The following is a 22,179-nucleotide window of genomic DNA, read 5'->3' on the forward strand; positions in this document are numbered from 1 at the left end:
GCTAATGGCTAGCCTCTCCAATGCTAACATCAGCCCATCCAGGCTAACGCTAGCATATCCATGCTAATTGACAGCAGAGGGAGTGTGTGATCCAGTCAATGACCAGCCGAGGGCTGCTAGTCCCTAGCGTATCTAGTAGTAACGCCGGTAAAGGTGGTATTTCTCAGTAAGCAGCGCCAGCCTCTCAGTTACCGGTGCCAGCTTATCATTAATCAGGTCGGTAGTTTGCTTCAGAATTTATATAGCCTCCTGCTGCTGGGCAGTAGTCTTAATTTTGGCCCCCATACCGCGCCATACAAGTGGAGGATGGAGATGGTTTGTCTGCCCTCGAATCTCACCGTACAGCTCAAGACTCGAGTCCAGATCTGATTGGCCTCGTTTAGATTTTTAGGATTAAAAAAGCGGAGAAGACTGCAGCAAACCGGCACCAGTGTTACCGTTGTCCTGGTTGGAAAACAGCCTACTTGCACTGGAGACCGTTTTCCCAATGTCAGCCAGTGAGCGCAGGTTGGACTTCTTGGTCTGGTGGCGATGTTTCCGTAGCAACGTGTACATCACCTTGTCCTTCAGGTCCGCTTTCAGCTGGCCGATCTCAATTTGGTTGTCCGTGATCATCTCTGGAAGGTTAAGAGTTGGAAGAAACACAAACCCGTCGAGTTTGATGTTAGATTTTGTTGCTTTCAAATCAAAACTGAAACAAGGCAGAAGTTTAGTTTTATTTCTGTCATTCTTCGTATTAGTTTATAGACAATAAATAAATGTTGTAAAAGCTTTTTAGTGCTTAATGAGACATTTTAAACATGTTTAACTGTAGGGAAGTCCTGAGATGTTTAGGATGAAATATCTGTCAATAAAGACTCAAATTTAGTTGTTTTACATCCCAGACCCATAGGCTACAGATCACAAAGCTGTTAGACGTATTCAAATCAAAGCCTGAGAGTTTCTGCAGAGGATCACAGTGTAGGGAGACAGTTTTCAGTGTACAGATCACAGGACGTGTTCAGTTCTTCTGGCTAATGGATGAATCGATCCCTCTGGTCTGTTTTCTAAACAACAGTTGTTGCTTGTGAACGGTCTTTATTTGTGTCTGAAGGGTTTTTGTTAAAGGAGACCTGCACATGACCAGGATCCATAAACACCAGCTGGTGATGTTTTAGGAGCTGGCGGTGTTTAGAAATGGTGTTTTAAACGATGTTTATAAATTCTGCAGGAAATGGTGACTATGAGTGCAGCTCATGCTGTTCTGACCTGCTGTGATTATTAACAATGAAAAATAAAAACAGCTCAGTAGTTTGAGCGGGTGTTTCTCAATGCCAAGGAACCTCGCCTTGATGTCTTGGCCCCGCCCCGGTTGCCTAGGAGATATGTCATCAGGAGCCGCCAAGACGTGTTCCAATCGGTTCCAATTGTTGTTCCAATGTTCTACCGAGGCATGTGTTCTCTGTTTGTTAGCCGTTTAGCTAGCTGAGCGAGGATACACGGGAGGTGTCTTGTAGCCTAGCCTTGGTCAAAAATTATCCACAATACAATTTCAAAAGGACGGCGGATCAGAAGCCGGCAGCTACTTCGGGGACAATTTTCAAGTTTAAAATTAAGTCAACTAATTTAAAATGTTTTTTTAGATCCAAAGAAGTTATCTATGGTTGGTTAGTAGCTTAGTAGTTGCAGCTTAGGTGGCTAGCGGGTAGTAACTCACTTATATTTTTTATTTAATAAACATAAACACAATTTAAAAAGTAAAAGACTCGTTATATATTTATATTGAAACTAATACATATAAAATACGTTATCTCCCGTGTCATGTGACGTTACGTGACCGCCGTGGAAGCCGCGGTCACGTGATACAAGTTTGTTCCATTTAACCGTTTTCTTTGACCAAGGAGGGACCGTGTCCTCGTAAGCAAGGCGCCTTAACACTGAGAAACACCCAGAGTCTGCCCTGAGACTGGGAGACTGGGGGATCGTGGGTTCAAATCCACAGTCGGGTCAAAGATACCCAACGCTCAGCTTTAAGACTGGGGGGTTAAACCACCAAATGGTTCCCTAGCACAGCCGTGTCTGCAGCTCACCGCTCTCCGTGGGGATAGGCCAGATGCAGAGAAATTATTTCACCAGTGTGGAAACTAACGGGTCTTTAACTTTAAATACACTCACAAAGTTAATTTGACTGATTTTAAACTTTAAAATGAAGCGTTTTGCATTAAAGGAATCAGAATGAAGGCGAAACCAACTCTGAGACTTTGTTGGTCTCCTTTAGCCAACCTCAGCTCCTGATGATAGACGTTTTAACCCAGCAGAGTTGGTTCTGTATTCTGGCCCTGCTGATGTAAATCTATAGAAATTAATTCAACAATAGAGATCAGATGAGCTCGGTTGTGCTCAACGGAAAATGCCCAAATCAGACCAGATCAGGACAAGAGGAAATATTTTGAAAATACTCAATTTGCTTAAGTCAACTTTGAATTTCAGAACATTTTCTGCTTGATGTTTATCTCTGGGTTCACGGCACAGTTAAGGCAGATAATCAGATCAGTGTTAAAAAGTTTCTTCATGCTTGTGAGGACTCAATTAGTGCCTCTAAGACAGTAATGTGCTCCTAGGAGGGTCTTCCTGGCACCAGAAAACGGTTTCATCTGAAAGTCCAGCCTATTTTTAAAAGAAGGTCAGGAGCCTGAATGCTGACAGAAAGCAGCCTCGGGGAGAATCTCTTCCTGCAGACGGGAGGTTCAGTTAATGGTCCATCAGTCAGACGGGTGGGGGCGGGCTCAGCTCGTCTCGGCCCGGGCAGCTCAGTCACTTACTTCACATTAATCAGAGCGAGCGGGAACTCTTCCTCCTGCGCCTTCATGCAGACTAAAACAAGAGGTGGTGGCATGACACGGGAGGGGCCGACTCTTCCTAAATGATCACGTTTATAAACTACTGAGAGTCGGAGTGTTTCTGTGTGACGATCGGCGGCGTCGAGACCTTCGCTCACTCTGAAAAGGGTCGAGATGTTTGAGAACTCAGGGATCGTTATTTCGTCCTGCTGAGGAGCATCTGATGAAGCTGTCACGTAAATGAGTACAAATGAAGGAACGTGAGCCGCCAAAGGCATTTTTTCTGTAGTGAAACTGTCTTCTTAAGCTAGTTTTTAAATCAGTTATAAAAAAGTTTGTTACAAAATAAAATTATTTAGAGTCCTAATCTTCTCAGACATATAACTTATGATAATTCATGCAAACGTTTTAAATCATTTAAGAATAATCTAGTTTTTGGTGGTAATAATAATATTAATCATCATCATCATCATCATTTAAAGACAGGAGAAGGGTAACTTCTTCTCTCAAAAGTCAAGTCTGTTCTGGTCAACCGCAGTGAACTGGTGAAGCTTCGCCCCTTACTCCAATCAACCAAACTTTACATTGATAAGTTTAACGAGATGTTTAATGATCACCTGCCTTTGATTTAAAGGGACTTTACAGAGTTTTGAATTTTTATGCTCATGATCGCCCCCTCAGGCCAAAAGCGTAACGGCAGCTTCAATAGTAAACTCGTGCACGAGGCGCGCATGCTGTACGTGCACACTCCTTAACGAAAATAGCAGCTGAGACAGTCCTTTGTGTGTGTGTGTGGGGGGGGGGGGGGGGGGCGGAGGACATAGGACAGGAGAACACGCAGCTAATTAATTAAATAATTTGGTTCTGTACCTTTCTCTTCAGCACAGCTGACAAAGGTTTATGATGGGTCAGTCCTCCTGCATGCTCAGATCATTCCCTTCCCTTGCTTGAAAAATTGTTCCAAAATGAAAGTTGAACCCACATCTTTTTTATCTGTGAATTCAATGCCGTTTGGCGAGTCTCAAATAAAAATTTGGGCATCTTACTGTAAAAAAATATACCATTACTGTAAAAAAGAAACTCTAAATAAACTATGTTCACACCCAGAACCGAACCCAGGTCTTCTGCACAAGAGTCCGACGTCTTACTAGGTGAGCTAAAGCACCAGTGACGTCCTTTGTATCTGTAACATTTATATCCTTGATGACAGCTGAAATGGAGCCAAAATGGCTATTTTGTTGCTAACTTGCAGGAAATATCTAGAAGAAAGTTCTACAGAAAGTAGCTAAGGGTCCTCAGAAATGTAGCTAGCTTTGTCACTAGGCGTTAGGAACAGCGACAAAGTGGCACTGCCTCTCTCTCTGCTGCTAAAGCTACTGATAGCAAATGCTACGGGCTATGCCTGAGCGTGAACGCGCATGAAGCAGCCTGCTCGACCCGAGCATCTCTCTTTTTCTGTGATTTTACAGAAAAACAGGCAATCACAGTAAAAATGCCAGGGCTCATTCTACAGGACCAGGGCATTGCAGGAGAATGTATGAAGAAGACATTTATTATTTCTATACATGTTTTGGCTGTCACACTTCCATAATGTCCCTTTAAAGCTAGTTTTGTCCGGAAACACGTTTTAGTGTAAATGTCCCATCCTATGTTCTGCTTTCGTTTTCCAATCAAATGTTTTCTAAAACAAATTAACCTAATCTAGGAGTGGTGGGCGGAGCCTAATCAGGTTGGTGGAGTTGACCAATCAGAACAAAGTAGGGTTTTTTACCTTCTACAGCACCTTATTTTACAGAAAACACGCCATACGAGTCCACATTGGTCTTTTTGTTTTCCCACGATGCAGTTCACCCATCCACTGGCAAACCATGACTGAAGTGAATCGTGTGCAGCTTACCGACGACCTGCGTGAGCGTAGAAGCCTCCATGTCGAGCATGATGGTTCCTTTCTCGATGCACGTGCGCAGCTCAAACAGGCTGTGTAAGGACAGGGTCGCCACATGAGGTTTACTCCAACGCTCGCCTCCTTTTTCCACCTTTTCCTCAAACTTTATCCACCTGGAGGGACCAAAACCAGGGAAAACCATAAATCTACCCAACTAAAGCTCACACACTCCATAATAAATGACTTCAGGAGTGTATTTTAAACTCATCTCAACCCTGTTTGTACATAAATCTTAACTAGGAGGAGTTAAATGCTCACCTGACACTCAGGTGCACACATGACATCACCAACATCACCTCTGATTTAACGTTGATGTCTCCAAATGCAGCAAAGATTTGTCTCTTTGTTTCCGCCTCCTTAGAGTTCAGAACAAACTGGTTCTGGGAGGTTTTGTTCGACCCGTCTGTCTGCCAAGCGTGCATTTGGCAGACAGACGGGTCCAAAGAGGCCTTCTATTCTTCTACAGTCTCCCAGTTCACACACTGAGATGCTGCACCTGTTATTTATATCTCAGGGTTGTTGCTGCGTTTTATTTTGAGATTTTTTTTCTAATATATATATTTAATTCAATCCTCTGTATCGTTAATGACTGCTTTATTTTTTTCCTTTTGCTTTTAAATCTAATGATGTAACTTAAATTATTACTAATTTAGATTAAATCCTGCATGCATCCAGGGGTGGACTGGCCTATCTGGCATTCTGGCACCGTCCCATGGGCCGCTTGCCCAGCACAAACACCCCACACATACACACACACACACACACACACACACACACACACACACACACGCTCTAACATTCGGCTGCAGAGACTATTCCGCGAGCATCACACACACACACACACCCTGCCCAGGGTCGACTTCTGGTCCCAGACCACCCCTAAATACATTCTGTACCTTTTTGATGCTTTAGGGTTTAAAGTGAAGAAAATTTAGCTAAAATTCCTCTCGAGGACTACTTAGAAATAAAGTAAAAGAGCATTTTAATAACTTTATTGAGACCAAAGTGGTGGCTAATCCTCAGACTAAAACCAGACATTCAAAGGAAACAAAATGATGTTTTTAAGAAGCAATAATGCAACTTTCTGGATTAAATCTATATTTGTGGTATAATTTTGAAACAGTCCAGATTTTTCTGTCATTTTTTACTTTAAATTTTCCACTTTAAACAGGTTAATTGGGAGGATTTATTTAAGTGACATTTAGTGGCTCAAACAGCCAATTACACCAAAGAGGGTTATATTAAAAACTGATTGCCATAATTTCACACGCTTATTTGCACTAGCAAACGTGTTTGCACATTTTTCTTCTTCTATCTGAAATTCTTCTTAAATAAAAACTCCAACTAGGTTTGTAAAATCTCTGCAGAGCGCTGCAGCTCATCACTCAGTCTAAACTTTTCTCTGCAGAACAAAAGGTCAAAGGTTAGGATGAGAAATCAAACATCGGCTCTGGGATCCAGTTTCCCCCCGGGAAAACTTCACTCATTCATAACTAATTATGAAGCCACAATCCTCACGTTCCAGTCGCATCATCCCTTGGACCACGCAACAAAAACGTTACCACGAACCAAAAGGAAAGGTGCTGCAGATTCTCCAACCAGCAGCGTGTTCCAACTCTTTCGTGTCAGTGGAGAAGGTCCAGAAGGTCCGGTCCTTACCTGGCCGTCTCTTTCCACTCCATCTCCTGCCCGTCCACTGACAGCAGCTCATCCAGCTCGGTGAAGAGCTGCGGCGGCGCCGGACCTTCATCTTCCTCTCCCAGGATGAAGCGGATCCTCTCGGCTGCTGGTGAGACTGCGGAAAAGAGAAGAAGACTGCGGTTGACAGGCTGGCACTGATGCCCCCCGTTGGGTAGGGGTTTGGGAGCAGACTTGTCCTCCTCAGCTGGAGACGTCTCGTTGACCTCAGGAGGAGGTGGAGGATCTTTGACCTCCTTTCCCTTCTCCTCAGCATCCACTTCCTTATCCTCCGTGTCTTCTTGATTATTGTTGTTGGACATCTTTAATATTTCACTGACACCCACCCCCCCCCACCCCCCGTTAGTCTCCAGTCAGCTGATCTGGGGTTTGCTGATCACAGAGGAGCCTGTGAGGAACACGGGGCCGGCAGAATCCCGCAGCAGCAGCAGACCGTGTCCGGGGTGGAAGTGACAGCCCGTCTCTGCTGCCCGCTCCAGAACTTTTTGTACCAGGTAGGAGGGGGCATTTGGGGTTTAGGGGTCCCCTCAGCAACACTGTCCCCAGAGCTAGCCCCCCCTCCCCACCCCTCCACTGGCGAAACAGGCCTTCACTATTGGGACTGCTGCTGGCAGGCGTTCTTGGAGCCTCATTAACAAAAAGGAAGTGGTTCTGTTCTTCAGCTGTGGCTTCTCTGGCTTTTGTCTTTTCTTTGAAAATGAAAAGTATAACAATGCAAAACCAAACAGGACGGAGTTACGTTCAAGTGCTTTACCAACACAACATTACCATCAGCAACGCTAAAGCTGCGGCTCATTAAAACAAGGTTCATGAAAAAGTTCTGCCTAATAAATCAAGCCGCTGCTGGTCCGGAGAGGTGAGCAGACCTGAGACCAGTTAGATGAACCACCATCCCAGCCCAAACCAGTTCCGACTAAACCGCCATGTTGAAAGCACCAGCAGAACACTCAAATATTTTCATGAAATTAGAACAAATGTTTGATGGATTTTTTTTACTAGCTCAAAAAAACAAACTTTGTTTCTATTTTCCTTGTTTCCAATTTTATTCATTTGGTGTTAACTTAATGTAAAGTTTATAATAATGATGTATAACAGTTGAAAATCTTACTATGGAAATATTAATACAGGGTTGAAATGTTTTCAAATAGGCCTTTTTTATGTTTATTACATTTATTTAGTTATTTATTTATTTTTAATTATCTAAATGTGTGTAAGTGGCTGCAGGATGGCAGCAATGTTGCCCTGCAGCAATGTTGCTTTTCTGCATGAAGTTAGTATGTTCTCATGCATGTTTGATGTTAGCGTATTCTCATGCATGTTTGACATTAGCGTGTTCTCCTCATGCATGTTTGATGTTAGCGTGTTCTCATGCATGTTTGACGTTAGCGTGTTCTCCTCATGCATGTTTGACGTTAGCGTGTTCTCCTCATGCATGTTTGACGTTAGCATGTTCTCATGCATGTTTAATGTTAGCGTGTTCTCCTCATGCATGTTTGACGTTAGCATGTTCTTATGCATGTTTGACGTTAGCGTGTTCTCCTCATGCATGTTTGACGTTAGCGTGTTCTCCTCATGCATGTTTGACGTTAGCATGTTCTCATGCATGTTTGAGCTTAGCGTGTTCTCCTCATGCATGTTTGACGTTAGCGTGTTCTCATGCATGTTTGACGTTAGAGTGTTCTCATTCATGTTTGACGTCAGCATGTTCTCATGCAAGTTTGACGTTAGCGTGTTCTCCTCATGCATGTTTGACATTAGCGTGTTTTCCTCATGCATGTTTGAAGTTAGTGTGTTCTCCTCATGCATGTTTGAGGTTAGCGTGTTCTCCTCATGCATGTTTGACATTAGCGTGTTCTCCTCATGCATGTTTGACGTTAGCGTGTTGTCGTGCATGTTTGACGTTAGCGTGTTCTCATGCATGTTTGACGTTAGCGTGTTCTCCTCATGCATGTTTGACGTTAGCGTGTTCTCCTCATGCATGTTTGACGTTAGCGTGTTCTCATGCATGTTTGACGTTAGCGTGTTCTCCTCATGCATGTTTGACGTTAGCATGTTCTCATGCATGTTTGATGTCAGCGTGTTCTCATGCATGTTTGACGTTAGCGTGGTCTCCTCATGCATGTTTGACATTAGCGTGTTCTCATGCATGTTTGACGTTGGCATGTTCTCATGCATGTTTGACGTTAGCGTGTTCTCCTCATTCATGTTTTACGTTAGCGTGTTCTCAAGCATGTTTGACGTCAGCATGTTCTCATGCATGTTTGACGTCAGCGTGTTCTCATGCATGTTTGACGTTAGCGTGTTCTCATGCATGTTTGACATCAGCGTGTTCTCATGCATGTTTGACGTTAGCATGTTCTCCTCATTCATGTTTGACGTTAGCGTGTTCTCCTCACGCATGCTTGACATTAGCGTGTTCTCCTCATGCATGTTTGACATTAGCGTGTTCTCCTCATGCATGTTTGACTTTAGCGTGTTCTCCTCATGCATGTTTGACGTTAGCGTGTTCTCCTCATGCATGTTTGACATTAGCGCGTTCTCCTCATGCATGTTTGACGTTAGCGTGTTCTCATGCATGTTTGACGTTAGCGTGTTCTCCTCATGCATGTTTGACGTTAGCGTGTTCTCATGCATGTTTGACGTTAGCGTGTTCTCCTCATGCATGTTTGACGTTAGCATGTTCTCATGCATGTTTGATGTCAGCGTGTTCTCATGCATGTTTGACGTTAGCGTGGTCTCCTCATGCATGTTTGACATTAGCGTATTCTCATGCATGTTTGACGTTGGCATGTTCTCATGCATGTTTGACGTTAGCGTGTTCTCCTCATTCATGTTTGACGTTAGCGTGTTCTCAAGCATGTTTGACGTCAGCATGTTCTCATGCATGTTTGATGTCAGCGTGTTCTCATGCATGTTTGACGTTAGCGTGTTCTCATGCATGTTTGACATCAGCGTGTTCTCATGCATGTTTGACGTTAGCATGTTCTCCTCATTCATGTTTGACGTTAGCGTGTTCTCCTCATGCAAGTTTGACATTAGCGTGTTCTCCTCATGCATGTTTGACATTAGCGTGTTCTCCTCATGCATGTTTGACGTCAGCGTGTTCTCATGCATGTTTGACGTTAGCGTGTTCTCATGCATGTTTGACATCAGCGTGTTCTCATGCATGTTTGACGTTAGCATGTTCTCCTCACGCATGCTTGACGTTAGCCTGTTCTCCTCATGCAAGTTTGACATTAGCGTGTTCTCCTCATGCATGTTTGACATTAGCGTGTTCTCCTCATGCATGTTTGACTTTAGCGTGTTCTCCTCATGCATGTTTGACGTTAGCGTGTTCTCCTCATGCATGTTTGACATTAGCGCGTTCTCCTCATGCATATTTGACGTTAGCGTGTTCTCCTCATGCATGTTTGACGTTAGCGTGTTCTCCTCATGCATGTTTGACGTTAGCATGTTCTCATGCATGTTTGACGTTAGCGTGTTCTTCTCATGCATGTTTGACGTTAGCGTGTTCTCATGCATGTTTGACGTTAGAGTGTTCGCATTCATGTTTGACGTCAGCATGTTCTCATGCATGTTTGACGTTAGCGTGTTCTCATGCATGTTTGACGTTAGCGTGGTCTCCTCATGCATGTTTGACGTTAGCGTGTTCTCATGCATGTTTGACGTTAGCATGTTCTCATGCATGTTTGACGTTAGCGTGTTCTCCTCATTCATGTTTGACGTTAGCGTGTTCTCAAGCATGTTTGACGTCAGCGTGTTCTCATGCATGTTTGACGTCAGCGTGTTCTCATGCATGTTTGACGTTAGCGTGTTCTCATGCATGTTTGACGTTAGCGTGTTCTCCTCACTCATGTTTGACGTTAGTGTGTTCTCCTCACGCATGCTTGATGTTAGCCTGTTCTCCTCATGCATGTTTGACGTTAGTGTGTTCTCCTCATGCATGTTTGATGTTAGCGTGTTCTCCTCATGCATGTTTGACGTTAGCCTGTTCTCCTCATGCATGTTTGACGTTAGCGTGTTCTCCTCATGCATTATTATTAAAGTTTATTTTTACTTTGTCCAAAGGGAAATGTTCATATATAGAAATATCTTAACGGACTTAATGGACCTCTGATGGTTGACCCTGACATGAAAAGAATGCTGCTGTTAACCCGTTACGTTAAACGTACCGTTAAACCATCTGATCGCACAAACATCAGGACTGAATCCCATCCCTGAGGGTAGAAGCTGGTTTTCTGTTAACGTAGCCACTGAGGAACTCAAATAAAATCCATCAGCAGCAGCCGCCTTTTCATTTTATATTTTGTTTGCTCCATTTATTTATTTATTTATTTGCTAAATTATGTGTTTGTTCTTACTTTTGTTCATTTATTTGATCATTCATTTATTCATTCATTAAACCAGAATCGTCTAATTTAGGTGAAGGGGTGAAGTTTTCCTTCCAACAAGCCAGACAAGCAGCTGTAAGATTACTGGGTGGAGGACAAACTGTCTGCTGGCGCGCGCGCACACACACACACACACACACACACACACACACACACACTGTAACTAGCTTTAGTCCCTTCTGCCTGTTAAATAACATCTTGGAGGGAATAAATAGCGTGCGTTGGACACATTGGGCTGACTCGTATCGCCTGAGATTTAAGATGATTACAGTAAACAAAACCAGCTTTAAATATATGGAAACTATAAAGGCAGCAAACAGACTGGCTGGCTCGGCGTTGGGTTTCACGTTCATGTGTAAACACAAAATAAAAATTTATGGAAGGAAAAAGACAGAAAAGTTTTTATTCTTTTTTCAGTTTGGGTGAAACTGACTTGTTAAAACTGGGATTTCTTTAGCAGATCCACCACTAACATCTGATGCTACTACTGAACAGCGGGGAGGATCAGTGCATCAGCATTTTCATCAGTAAGGGCTTTTCTACGTCTCCACCTCATGTCAACATAGACTCAAGTATTTACTTCATGCAGACATCTGAGTACTTAAGTCCAGTAATCGAGTTTGTGTAATAAAGTGAAAAGACACAAAAAAAAGTATTAAACACATGAAGATAACAAGGTGGCAGAAAGAGATCACCTGAAACCTGTCAGTGCTGCGAGATAAGCCCGGTCCCCTATCACTACTGATGGATATCAGCTGCTTTAGTCCTGATTGATGGTCTATAAAGGTCTAGAAGTAATGCATTGAACTGCTATGGCATCCATGCATGTTCATGTTGGCCCAACCCAAGACTCCACAGCTGAACAACAAGCACGCTGAGGCTCAAACGGCGTCTGGAGAAGCCCGTGGATTACTGTGAGACTATAGTCTGGTCAGATGAAACCATTCTGTGTTGGGAGAAGAAATGATCCTGCCCACCACCCCAAGTGGGAGTATCATGGTGTGTACTGGCACGATGCATGAAAGTACCGGGACTTCAAACAAAAATCTGCTGCTATCTACCAGAAAGCTGAAATAAAAAAAGGGTGGACATTTGAGCAAGAAGATGATCCCAAACACAAGGCCAAGAGAACACGGAAGTAGTTTCAAAGAAAGAAAATCAAGTTGCCTGAATGGCCCAGCCAGTCACCAAAATCACACAGAACATCTTTGGAGAGAGCTGAAGACCTAAGTTCATAAAAGAGGACCAAGGAAATTTCAGGATTTAAAAGCGCTTGTGTGGAAGAATGGGCCAGAATCCCTCCTGAGCCATGCAGACGACTGGTTCCTCCGTACAAGAGGTGTCTGGAAGCCGTAATCACCAATTTAATTTCTAAAGCGCCAAATTAGGACCAGAGTCGTCTTGAGGACCTTCACACAGTAAACACTCCAACACAGGTCAGTTCATTATGCCAGTCAGTAAACAGTTTCCTACATAAGGAACCCAGCAGGTTGCATCGAGTCACTGACTAGTGTCAGAGTCTTTACAGCAATCCTCATACTAAGCAAGCATGCAGCGACAGTGGAGAGGAAAACTCCCTTTTAACAGGAAGAAACCTCCAGAGGATCCTGGCTCAGTATAAGCAGCCATCCTCCACGACCCACTGGGGATGGAGAAGACAGAGCACACACACACACAAACTCAAATAAACACACACACACACACACACGCACGCACACACTACAAACCATTATTCCCGGTTTCATTTCATTTATTTATTTTGAGTCATCTTGTTCACTTACATGTTCTGATTTCTTTATATGAACTCAATATTTGGTTTGATGGAAACATCTGGAGTCAATTGCCCATCAGAGATACGCTTACTGATAAAAACGCTGATGTGTCAAATATTTATTCTCCCCGCTGTAGTTGTTAACATTTTATTGTTTGTGCTTTTAATTCTTCATATATTCTTCTTTACTTTAGAAAAATGTGTTGAACGAATAAAAGCTGGTTTTAGTTTAGAAATTCTACCACAGATCATGAAAATACAGTCAGGTCCATAAATATTGGGACTTCGACACAATGCTAACATTTTTGGCTCTATACGCCGCCACAATGGATATCAAATGAAAGGAACAAGATGTGCTTTAACTGCAGACTGGCAGCTTTTGTTTGAGGGTATTTGTTAGGGGACCAAAAGTAATGGGACAGAATAAGAACCATAAATCAAACTTATACATTTCAATACTTGGTTGCAAATCCTTTGCAGTCAATTACAGCCTGAAGTCTGGAACACAGACATCACCAGACGTTGGGTTTCATCCCTGGTGATGCTCTGCCAGGCCTCTACTGCAACAGTCTTCAGTTCCTGCTTGTTCCTGGGGAATTTTCCCTTCAGTTTTGTCTTCAGCAAGTGAAATGCACGCTCTATCGGATTCAGGTCATGTGATTGACTTGGCCATTGCAAAACAGTCCACTTCTTTCCCTTCAGAAACTCTTTGGTTGCTTTTGCAGTATGCTTTGGGTCATTGTCCATCTGCACTGTGAAGCGCCGCCCAATGAGTTCTGAGGCATTTGGCTGAATATGAGCAGATAATATTACCCAAAACACTTCAGAATTCATCGTGCTGCTTTTGTCAGCAGTCACATCATCAATAAATACAAGAGAACCAGTTCCACTGGCAGCCATGCACGCCCACGCCATGACACTTCCAGCACCATGCTTCACTGATGAGGTGGCATGCTTAGGATCCATCTCCAGACTCTTCTCTTCCCATCACTCTGGTACAAGTGGATCTTGGTCTCATTGGTCCGTAGGATGTTGTTCCAGAACTGGGAAGGCTTTTTTAGATGTTGTTTGGCAAACTCTAATCTGGACTTCCTGTTGTTGGGGCTCACCAATGGTTTACATCTTGTGGTGAACTCTGTGTTCACACTGGTGGAGTCTTCTCCTGATTGTTGACTTTGACACAGACACACCTTCCTCCTGGAGAGTGTTCTTGATCTGGCCAACTGTTGCGAGGGTGTTTTCTTCACCAGGGAAAGGATTCTTCCGTCATCCACCACAGTTGTTTTCCGTGGTCTTCCGGGTCTTTTGGTGTTGCTGAGCTCACCGGTGCGTTCCTTCTGTTTGAGAATGTTCCAAACTGTTGTTTTGGCCACGCCTAATGTTTTTGCCATCTCTCTGATAGGTTTCTATTGTTTTTTCAGCCTAATGATGGCTTGCTTCACTGATTGTGACAGCTCTTTGGCTCTCATCTTGACAGTTGACAGCAACAGATTCCAAATGCAAACAGCTCACTAGAAATGAACTCTGGACCTTTTATCTGCTCATTGTAATTGGAATAATGAGGGAATAACACACACCTGGCCATGGAACAGCTGAGAAGCCAATTGCCCCATTACTTTTGGTTCCCTAACAAGTGGGAGGCACATATGCAAACTGTTGTAATTCCTACGCCGTTCACCTGATTTGGATGTAAATACCCTCAAACAAAAGCTGACCATCTGCAGTTAAAGCACATCTTGTTCGTTTCATTTGATATCCATTGTGGTGGCGTATAGAGCCAAAAATGTTAGCATTGTGTCGATGTCCCAATATTTATGGACCTGACTGTATTTACAATCACACTCATCTACCCAAATTAAACATCTGGTTATTTATTGGAGGACATATTTGTTCTCATTTCCACCTGCTCGTCCCCTCCAGATGCTGCGTTTTGATGCCACGCAGCAAAACGCAGCATCTGGTAGCCAGCACAGTCTCACTGTCCCACTCAGCTAGTTGCTAGGAGGTGTGTGTGTGTGGGGGGGGGGGGGGGACTCTCAGCACTCACTGAAAGCAAAAAGGGGTGAGAGCAAGCACCAAAGGCATGAACAGAGATGAGAAATCCCATCGTTGAAATGCAATTTCTGAGCTCTGTGTGCTCTAGCCAAGAGCCACGGGCGCACAAAGAGGACTTTGTCCCAGCCGCAAAGGCTCATGGGATACGGGACGGAGGAAGAATGCCTGCTGCCCGGCAGAAAGCTCAGTGTGACTGCCACCAACGGCCCGCTCAGTCTTGATATCCATCCCACACAGAAACCACCCATGTGCTCCGAGCTTTCTGAAAAACCACACTAACAAATCATGAATGAGATCAAGCGGCTTGTTTACTGTTTAAACCCACATCCCATAATAATAATGCTGTCTCATCCTAAGGATAAAGCACAGGAAATGTTCTCCTGGTGCTTCTGCATGCAGGGCAGCAGCGAACGGCGACTGGTCTGAATGCAGAACGACGCCCCTGAGGGGGGGGGGGGGGTCCGGTCACAGCCCAGAACATCCAGTTCTGGTTCTGGTTCTGTTGGGACAGCTGAACTTCTGATGTGAGGAAATGAACGCTGATGTCTGCAGGTGAACAAACTCTAAGACCTTGTTTTTATAAAGAAGCAATAAAAACATCAAAGGAGACAGAAAAAAGTGTTGTTTTTTAAAGTGAGTCTCTGTGACATCACAGCGCTCAGTCCTGCAGCTTCCTGTAGAGAAACGGCTCACATCCAGACCGAAGCTGCCAGCCTAAAGCAGCTCCAGCCTCCTGATCATCAAACCAAATCCAACGCTGTAAACCAGGCTAAGATGACGCTGCAGCAGCGTCGACCCCCACAGTTTCAATCATCTGAATATCCCCAAAGATCTCCCTGACCGAGTCAAAGTATGTTCACAAACTAAATCAAAGCTTATTCTCCTCAGATTTCAGATATTAAACCCATTTCAGTCCAAGCAAAAACCACAATAATCTCCGTAATCCACTTAGAGGGAACATTTGATCCTAGTGGAAAAGATGGGAACGGGATTGAAAAAGAACGCAGTCATCAAAATGAAGAGGGGTCAGACAGCAGCAGAGTGGACACATGCAGCCCTGCAGCGTCCATCTGACCAAACAAGAGGATTTCAGCCGAGACAGACGAGGGCCGTCCCTCGAGAGCGGCCATGTTTTCCAGGGAGAGGGGTGTCGGCTGTTTGAAGATTTAAACGATCAAATCATGAAAATGTCAGTGAAGAAAAAAGTTCAGTGAACTTTCAAACCGCCTGGACTCTTATTCTGAAGGTGAACTTGAGAATATCAAGATTAAACATGATTTTTTGTTTTTCCCTTCTCGTTCGATAATAACGATCTCACTCTGGGATTGGTTTGGACACTTTTAGTGGGAATTTCTAACATTCATAAAGTTTTTAAATGAACGCTGAATTTCTAAATGTCTTAAAATGTTTTCCTGTTAAAGAACTAAAGAATTCCTTCAGGAGGAATGGAACAAAACTGGAATTATTTCTAAGAAGTTTAACTTTTCAGCCTAAAGAGCCTGAAGACACAACTAGACAAATCTTACCTGCAGTAAAGAAGTTCATCTCCAACCTTCAGTCAGAAGACTAGGATTCAGGTACAGACGGATGATGGGTGGATAGATGGATGAATGATGGCTGAATGAATGAATGAATGAATGAATAGGTGGATGGGTGGATGGATGGATGGATACAAGATGGATGGATGGATGGATGGATGGATGGATGGATGGATACAAAATGGATGGATGGATGGGATATATGAATGATGGATGGATGGATGGATGGATACAAGATGGATGGATGGATGGGATATATGAATGATGGATAGATGGATGGATGGATGGGATATATGAATGATGGATGGATGGATGGATGGATGGGATATATGAATGATGGATGGATGGATGGATGGATACAAAATGGATGGATGGATGGATGGATGGATGGATGGATGGATGGATGGGATATATGAATGATGGATGGATGGATGGATGGATGGATACAAGATGGATGGATGGATGGATGGATGGGATATATGAATGATGGATGGATGGATGGATGGATACAAGATGGATGGATGGATGGATGGATACAAGATGGATGGATGGATGGGATATATGAATGATGGATGGATGGATGGATGGGATATATGAATGATGGATGGATGGATGGATGGATGGATACAAGATGGATGGATGGATGGATGGATGGATGATGGATGGATGGATGGATGGATGGATGGAGATGAAACCAAAGTCATTGAGTTTGTTCAATTAGTGAGAAATAGAAACAACGTCCCACAGGCAAACTCTTACAAAAGTTGCTTACATTTTCCCGTTTTCCCGTGCCGATCTGCTTGCTAACTCTCCGGTGTTTTAGACCAAAAGACTAGGAGAAAAAAAGCCTAAAGTTTTTTTTATTATTATTATTTTAACACTAAAATCTAATTAAAGCCAGTTCATTCTAAGTCAACAGCGTGGGAATCAGGTGACTTGAGCCCAACTACAACGTACCGGAGTCTGCTCACACGCAATAAAAACAGCTGGATCCCGACACTTTCACTGCTTTAAGGGTTCCTCTGTAACCCGCAGCTCTGAGTGTCTAACGGGACGCCAGCTAGGCGCGTTCATGCAAACATGGCCGTGTTTTCCATGAATGACCAGTTACTCATGTTTGTGTAAACAAAGCCAGGTGTTTGTTTAGGGTTAGTTAATCTGGTCACACGCAGGTTTGATCCAAGCTAAAAATATTTTTCTTTGGCTTTTATGTATTTTAGGAATGAGCAAAACAAAAAGGAAAAAGCTCGTCGTGTTTAGCCTGTGATCTGTGACCAGTCCAAATACGATGTTAAGAGCACGTCTCCTAGGAAGAGAAGAAGATCTGCTTAGTGAGTGGTGAAAAAATGTGAATGCTTCACTGAAACGATTCATCAAAAACAAGAAAAACGTCATCTGGACAAAAAGGTTTAATTGCACCTCCCAGAAGAAATACAGTAAATGTTTGTGTGGAAATTCTTAACACAATAATAAATGCATTGCTTTATATTTGATTCAGTATCAGAAAACACAAAATCACATTTCAGTGTGTCAATATTTTCCATCTATCCATCCTCTTACACTTATCAGGGTCAGGTCGCGGGGGCAGCAGCCTAAGCAAAGAGGCCCAGACTTCCCTCTGCCCCGCCACCCGGACCAGCTCCTCCGAGGGAATCCTAAAGCGTTCCCCGGCCAGCCATGAGAATTGGTCCCTCAGGCGTGTCCTGGGTCTTTCTTCAGGTCTCCTCCCAGTTGGACGTGCTCAGAAAACCTCACCAGGGAGGCATCCTAACCAGATGCCCGAGCCACCTCAACTAGCTCCTCTCAATGTGGAGGAGCAGCGGGTCTACTCCGAGCCCCTCCCGGATGACCGAGCTTCTCACCCATTCCCAGGGGTCGGCAACCTTTTCCCATCAAGGAGCCACAATTACCCGTTTCCCACAGTAAGGAAAACACTGGGAGCCGCAGCAGCCGTGGCGTCACCCTAAGACAGCCGAGAGCTGCTAAACCGATCACAACAGGTGGCAGCAGCCGAAACCGTTCGCTCGTGTACGTCAAAGTCATCTTTCAACAGAAGATAATCAATAAAACTATTAGTACAAAACTGACCCAGGAGTTGCTGCCCATCTGATCCAACAATATTTTGAAATTTTTCACCCCGTTAGTGGTTTTTATTGTAGAGCAGGTGATGCTTTCTGGCACATCTCCTTTTAAAACATGTTTAAAATGTTCCGAATACAAATCCAGGCTCTGTCTCGTTGGATTGCTGTAATTAAAGTTTGTAGGGAATGAAACTTCACATTAAACAATGATTCGTCCCTCGTGTACAGCAACGGAGATCACGGTGCAGAGCGCATGGCTTACATGCTAGAAGGAAAACACTGACCCAACGAGTCTTCACTAGTCTCTACCTAATTAATGAACATGTGCCAGCACCTGTAAGACCACTCTGTTCAGGTGGACTTGCACCCTGATCGTGGCTGTAATCTCTACAGATTGGATTTCTACGTGAGCACAGAATCTTCTGGAAATGTCGCTGGTCCGCCTCCTGAGTAGATTTGAAATAAGAAAATGACGTTTTTTTTGCTGAGTAATAACGTCACTATTGTTGCATAATCAGATCAAAGCTGCAGCGTGCATCTGTGCACCCATAAATCCAATAAAAATCCCCTTTGTCAGTCAGCACCAAGCTCAGCAGGACCTGCTCCTGGACACCGAGCGGACTCAGCAACATTTATTGGGGTCACAGGAAGTTAGAGGAAAAGAGAGCAGCCTTCAGCTGAGACAGACATGAACTCTAATCAGATGAGACGTGAAGTCCATCAGAACTTACTGAGAGGTTTGAGGATGCTGTTGCTGGCCTCATCGTTGTTTTCGATGTCCGACTTGTCAAAGGCGCTTTCCATCAGCCTCTCCTTTCTGTCCTTGTGACTGCCAGGTCTCCGGCGGTGACGCCGCCGACGTCGAGAGCTCTTAGGCACACGCACGCCAATGTAGATGGTGTGATGGCCTGCCAAGGAGGACAAAAGGGGGTGAATTCTACGTCCTGACAAATCCAGACTCAGTGATAATAACATGTTTAAGACCAAAGCTGAACCTGATCCAGACCACCTCTACCACCACAGGTCTAAGACAGAGAAGCACAGAGGTCTAAGGGTGGTAAAACTCTGTAAAAAACAAACGTTTGGACTAAAAATGAAGCATCACGTTAGAGAGAAGATGTCATTACTGCCTGCAGGACTACTGGTTTCATTGGTTTTGTGAAGCTCCAAACTTCACCAGGTCCAAGTGGTCTCCAGGAGGTCGTCAGGTGGTCTCCAGGAGGTCGCCGGCTTGTCTCCAGGAAGTCATCAGGAGGTCGCCAGGTGGTCTCCAGGAAGTCATCAGGAGATCGCCAGGTGGTCACCAGGTAGTCACCAGGAGGTCGCTAGGTAGTCTCCAGGTAGTCACATGAGGTCGCCAGGTGGTCACCAGGAGGTCGTCAGGTGGTCTCCAGGTAGTCACCATGAGGTCGCCAGGTAGTCACCAGGAGGTGTCCAGGTAGTCACCATGAGGTCGCCAGGTGGTCACCAGGAGGTCGTCAGGTGGTCTCCAGGAAGTCATCAGGAGATCGCCAGGTAGTCTCCAGATAGCCTCCAGGAGGTCGCCAGGTGGTCTCCAGGTAGTCACCATGAGGTCGCCAGGTGGTCACCAGGAGGTCGTCAGGTGGTCTCCAGGTAGTCACCATGAGGTCGCCAGGTAGTCACCAGGAGGTGTCCAGGTAGTCACCATGAGGTCGCCAGGTGGTCACCAGGAGGTCGTCAGGTGGTCTCCAGGAAGTCATCAGGAGGTCGCCAGGTGGTCATCAGGAGGTCGCCAGGTGGTCACCAAGAGGTCGTCAGGTAGTCTCCAGGAGGTTGCCAGGTGGTCTCCAGGTAGTCACCTTGAGGTCGCCAGGTAGTCACCAGGAGGTGTCCAGGTAGTCACCATGAGGTCGCCAGGTGGTCACCAGGAGGTCGTCAGGTGGTCTCCAGGAAGTCATCAGGAGGTCGCCAGGTGGTCATCAGGAGGTCGCCAGGTGGTCACCAGGAGGTCGTCAGGTGGTCTCCAGGAAGTCATCAGGAGGTCGCCAGGTGGTCATCAGGAGGTCGCCGGGTGGTCACCAGGAGGTCGTCAGGTAGTCTCCAGATAGTCTCCAGGAGGTTGCCAGGTGGTCTCCAGGTAGTCACCATGAGGTCTCCAGGTGGTCACCAGGAGGTCGTCAGGTGGTCTCCAGGAAGTCATCAGGTAGTCTCCAGATAGTCTCCAGGAGGTCGCCAGGTGGTCTCCAGGAAGTCATCAGGAGGTCGCCAGGTGGTCATCAGGAGGTCGTCGGGTAGTCTCCAGATAGTCTCCAGGAGGTCGCCAGGTGGTCTCCAGGTTGTCACCAGGAGGTCGCCTCATTTCTTGTTAAATTCTTACTGGTTATTTTAAGTTACAAAATTAAAATATGTAGTTTCACAGATTAAAACTTCAATGTCATAAATTCAAAAAGTAATTTTCCTGCAGGACACTGCAGGGTTGGACTGACAGGGTATGTGAGGGTTTGTAAATTGAAGATAATGTCAAACGTGTTTGACATTTAGATCAATCTAGTAGGAGTTTATGCATAAATAACCTTTTGATATTTAAATATTGATGTCTGGATATAAACTAATACTAATCCCACCATCCTTTTGGATTACTTTAGTAAACTAGTATTGTGCACGAACAACTTAGAACAGGTTGATGAAATGGGCATAAGTCTAAATGTAGACAGTCAAAGGGGACATGTTTAAATCAGACTGTCTGCATCATTCCATGCTGCCAGGTGGGTCTCTGCTGCCTCCATAAATGCTCCAAACATGGATAAAACACCTGTTCTGTAAGGGGTTGGTGTCAGGAATCAGGAATACTTCTAGAAGCTGTTTGAAAATGCCCCTAAGAAACTCTAAGCAAATTCCTTTAAAACGTGAACTCTGCAAAACTAGCAAGTAGAAAACAAGCATTTTATTTTTATAAGAACATCCGAGGATCTGCCAACAACTCCAGCCTTTAACTCAACGTCAAAACCAGAGGTTTGTTACACATCTGTCAACTAGGAGCTTCTATGTTTTATTGCAACAAAATCAGCCATCTGATGGCTTTAAACTATGTTTTCGTTGATCTCTATTGGGATTGTTGGCTCATTTTCACACCAGTAAAGATCTTTGAGTGGGACTTCCCGCTGGACCATCTCAAAGGGCCGACTCTGGATCTGCGCACGTCCTGTCTTTAGGTTTTATGCAGACTAAAGCTTTCTCCTCAGATGTTGTTTTTCCAAGAATCAGTGAAACCTGAGGAGGAATCACCCCAAACAAACGTCAGATTTCCAAACGTTCAGTCACAAATGTCGTCATCAGTATGATGACTGTGGGATTTTTACAGATTTTTGTCAGGCCACGTGGTTGAAGTGCTCTTTGCCCATGTCAAACCTCTTTTTGGATCCGGGCGAGTCAAGCTGAGCCAAGCACGGGCCGTGACCCGACCAGGAAGAGTCCCATCCTCTCAACTCAACAAACAATCACCTCTCTAAAGGAACAAAGGTCTTCATTATTCTGTCCAAAGACAAAGACTCCATGCTTGTTTTGTTTTCTTCGGGGTTCATCAAAATTCACTGAAACCAGCGGCTAACAACACTAACGCTGAGGGTTTAAAATGGTGCATTTCTGCGTCGTAACCAATCAGGATGAATCTTGTAACGATGGGTGGATCTAGTAGATGGATCCCAAAAGAATGGATGGAGTCTGAATCAACCCAATCTAGGTAGGTTTCACCGGGACAGATCCCGTGACGGTGGATCCAATGAGGACTCACTCCATCGGGAGAGACGTTTCCAGCGTCCAGCGGGGCAACTGTGACACAGGCGTTAAGTGCTCACCCCGTAATTGGAAGGTTGCAGGTTCTAGCCCCACTCAGTCTGTTGCTGTCATTGTGTCCTTGGGCA

General features: G+C 44.6%; 1 protein-coding gene across 4 annotated transcripts in view; it reads right to left on the reverse strand.

The window, feature by feature from the left end:
* slc4a4a (solute carrier family 4 member 4a) overlaps positions 1-22,179 on the reverse strand; it is a 64,403-nt gene that overhangs the window by 29,767 nt on the left and 12,457 nt on the right. For 3 of the 4 annotated variants that reach the window (XM_054731049.2, XM_054731052.2, XM_054731050.2), the window contains 4 exons: positions 19,030-19,206; positions 6,424-6,559; positions 4,717-4,877; positions 438-617 (listed from right to left, as the gene is read on the reverse strand). In XM_054731049.2, coding sequence (XP_054587024.2) covers positions 438-617; positions 4,717-4,877; positions 6,424-6,559; positions 19,030-19,206 — 654 coding nt within the window. The remainder of the gene's footprint in view (positions 1-437; positions 618-4,716; positions 4,878-6,423; positions 6,560-19,029; positions 19,207-22,179) is intronic. The other variant, XM_054731051.2, reaches the window with a different exon arrangement.

This window comes from Nothobranchius furzeri, chromosome 10 (assembly GCF_043380555.1).
Source record: "Nothobranchius furzeri strain GRZ-AD chromosome 10, NfurGRZ-RIMD1, whole genome shotgun sequence".
Lineage (NCBI taxonomy): Eukaryota > Metazoa > Chordata > Actinopteri > Cyprinodontiformes > Nothobranchiidae > Nothobranchius > Nothobranchius furzeri.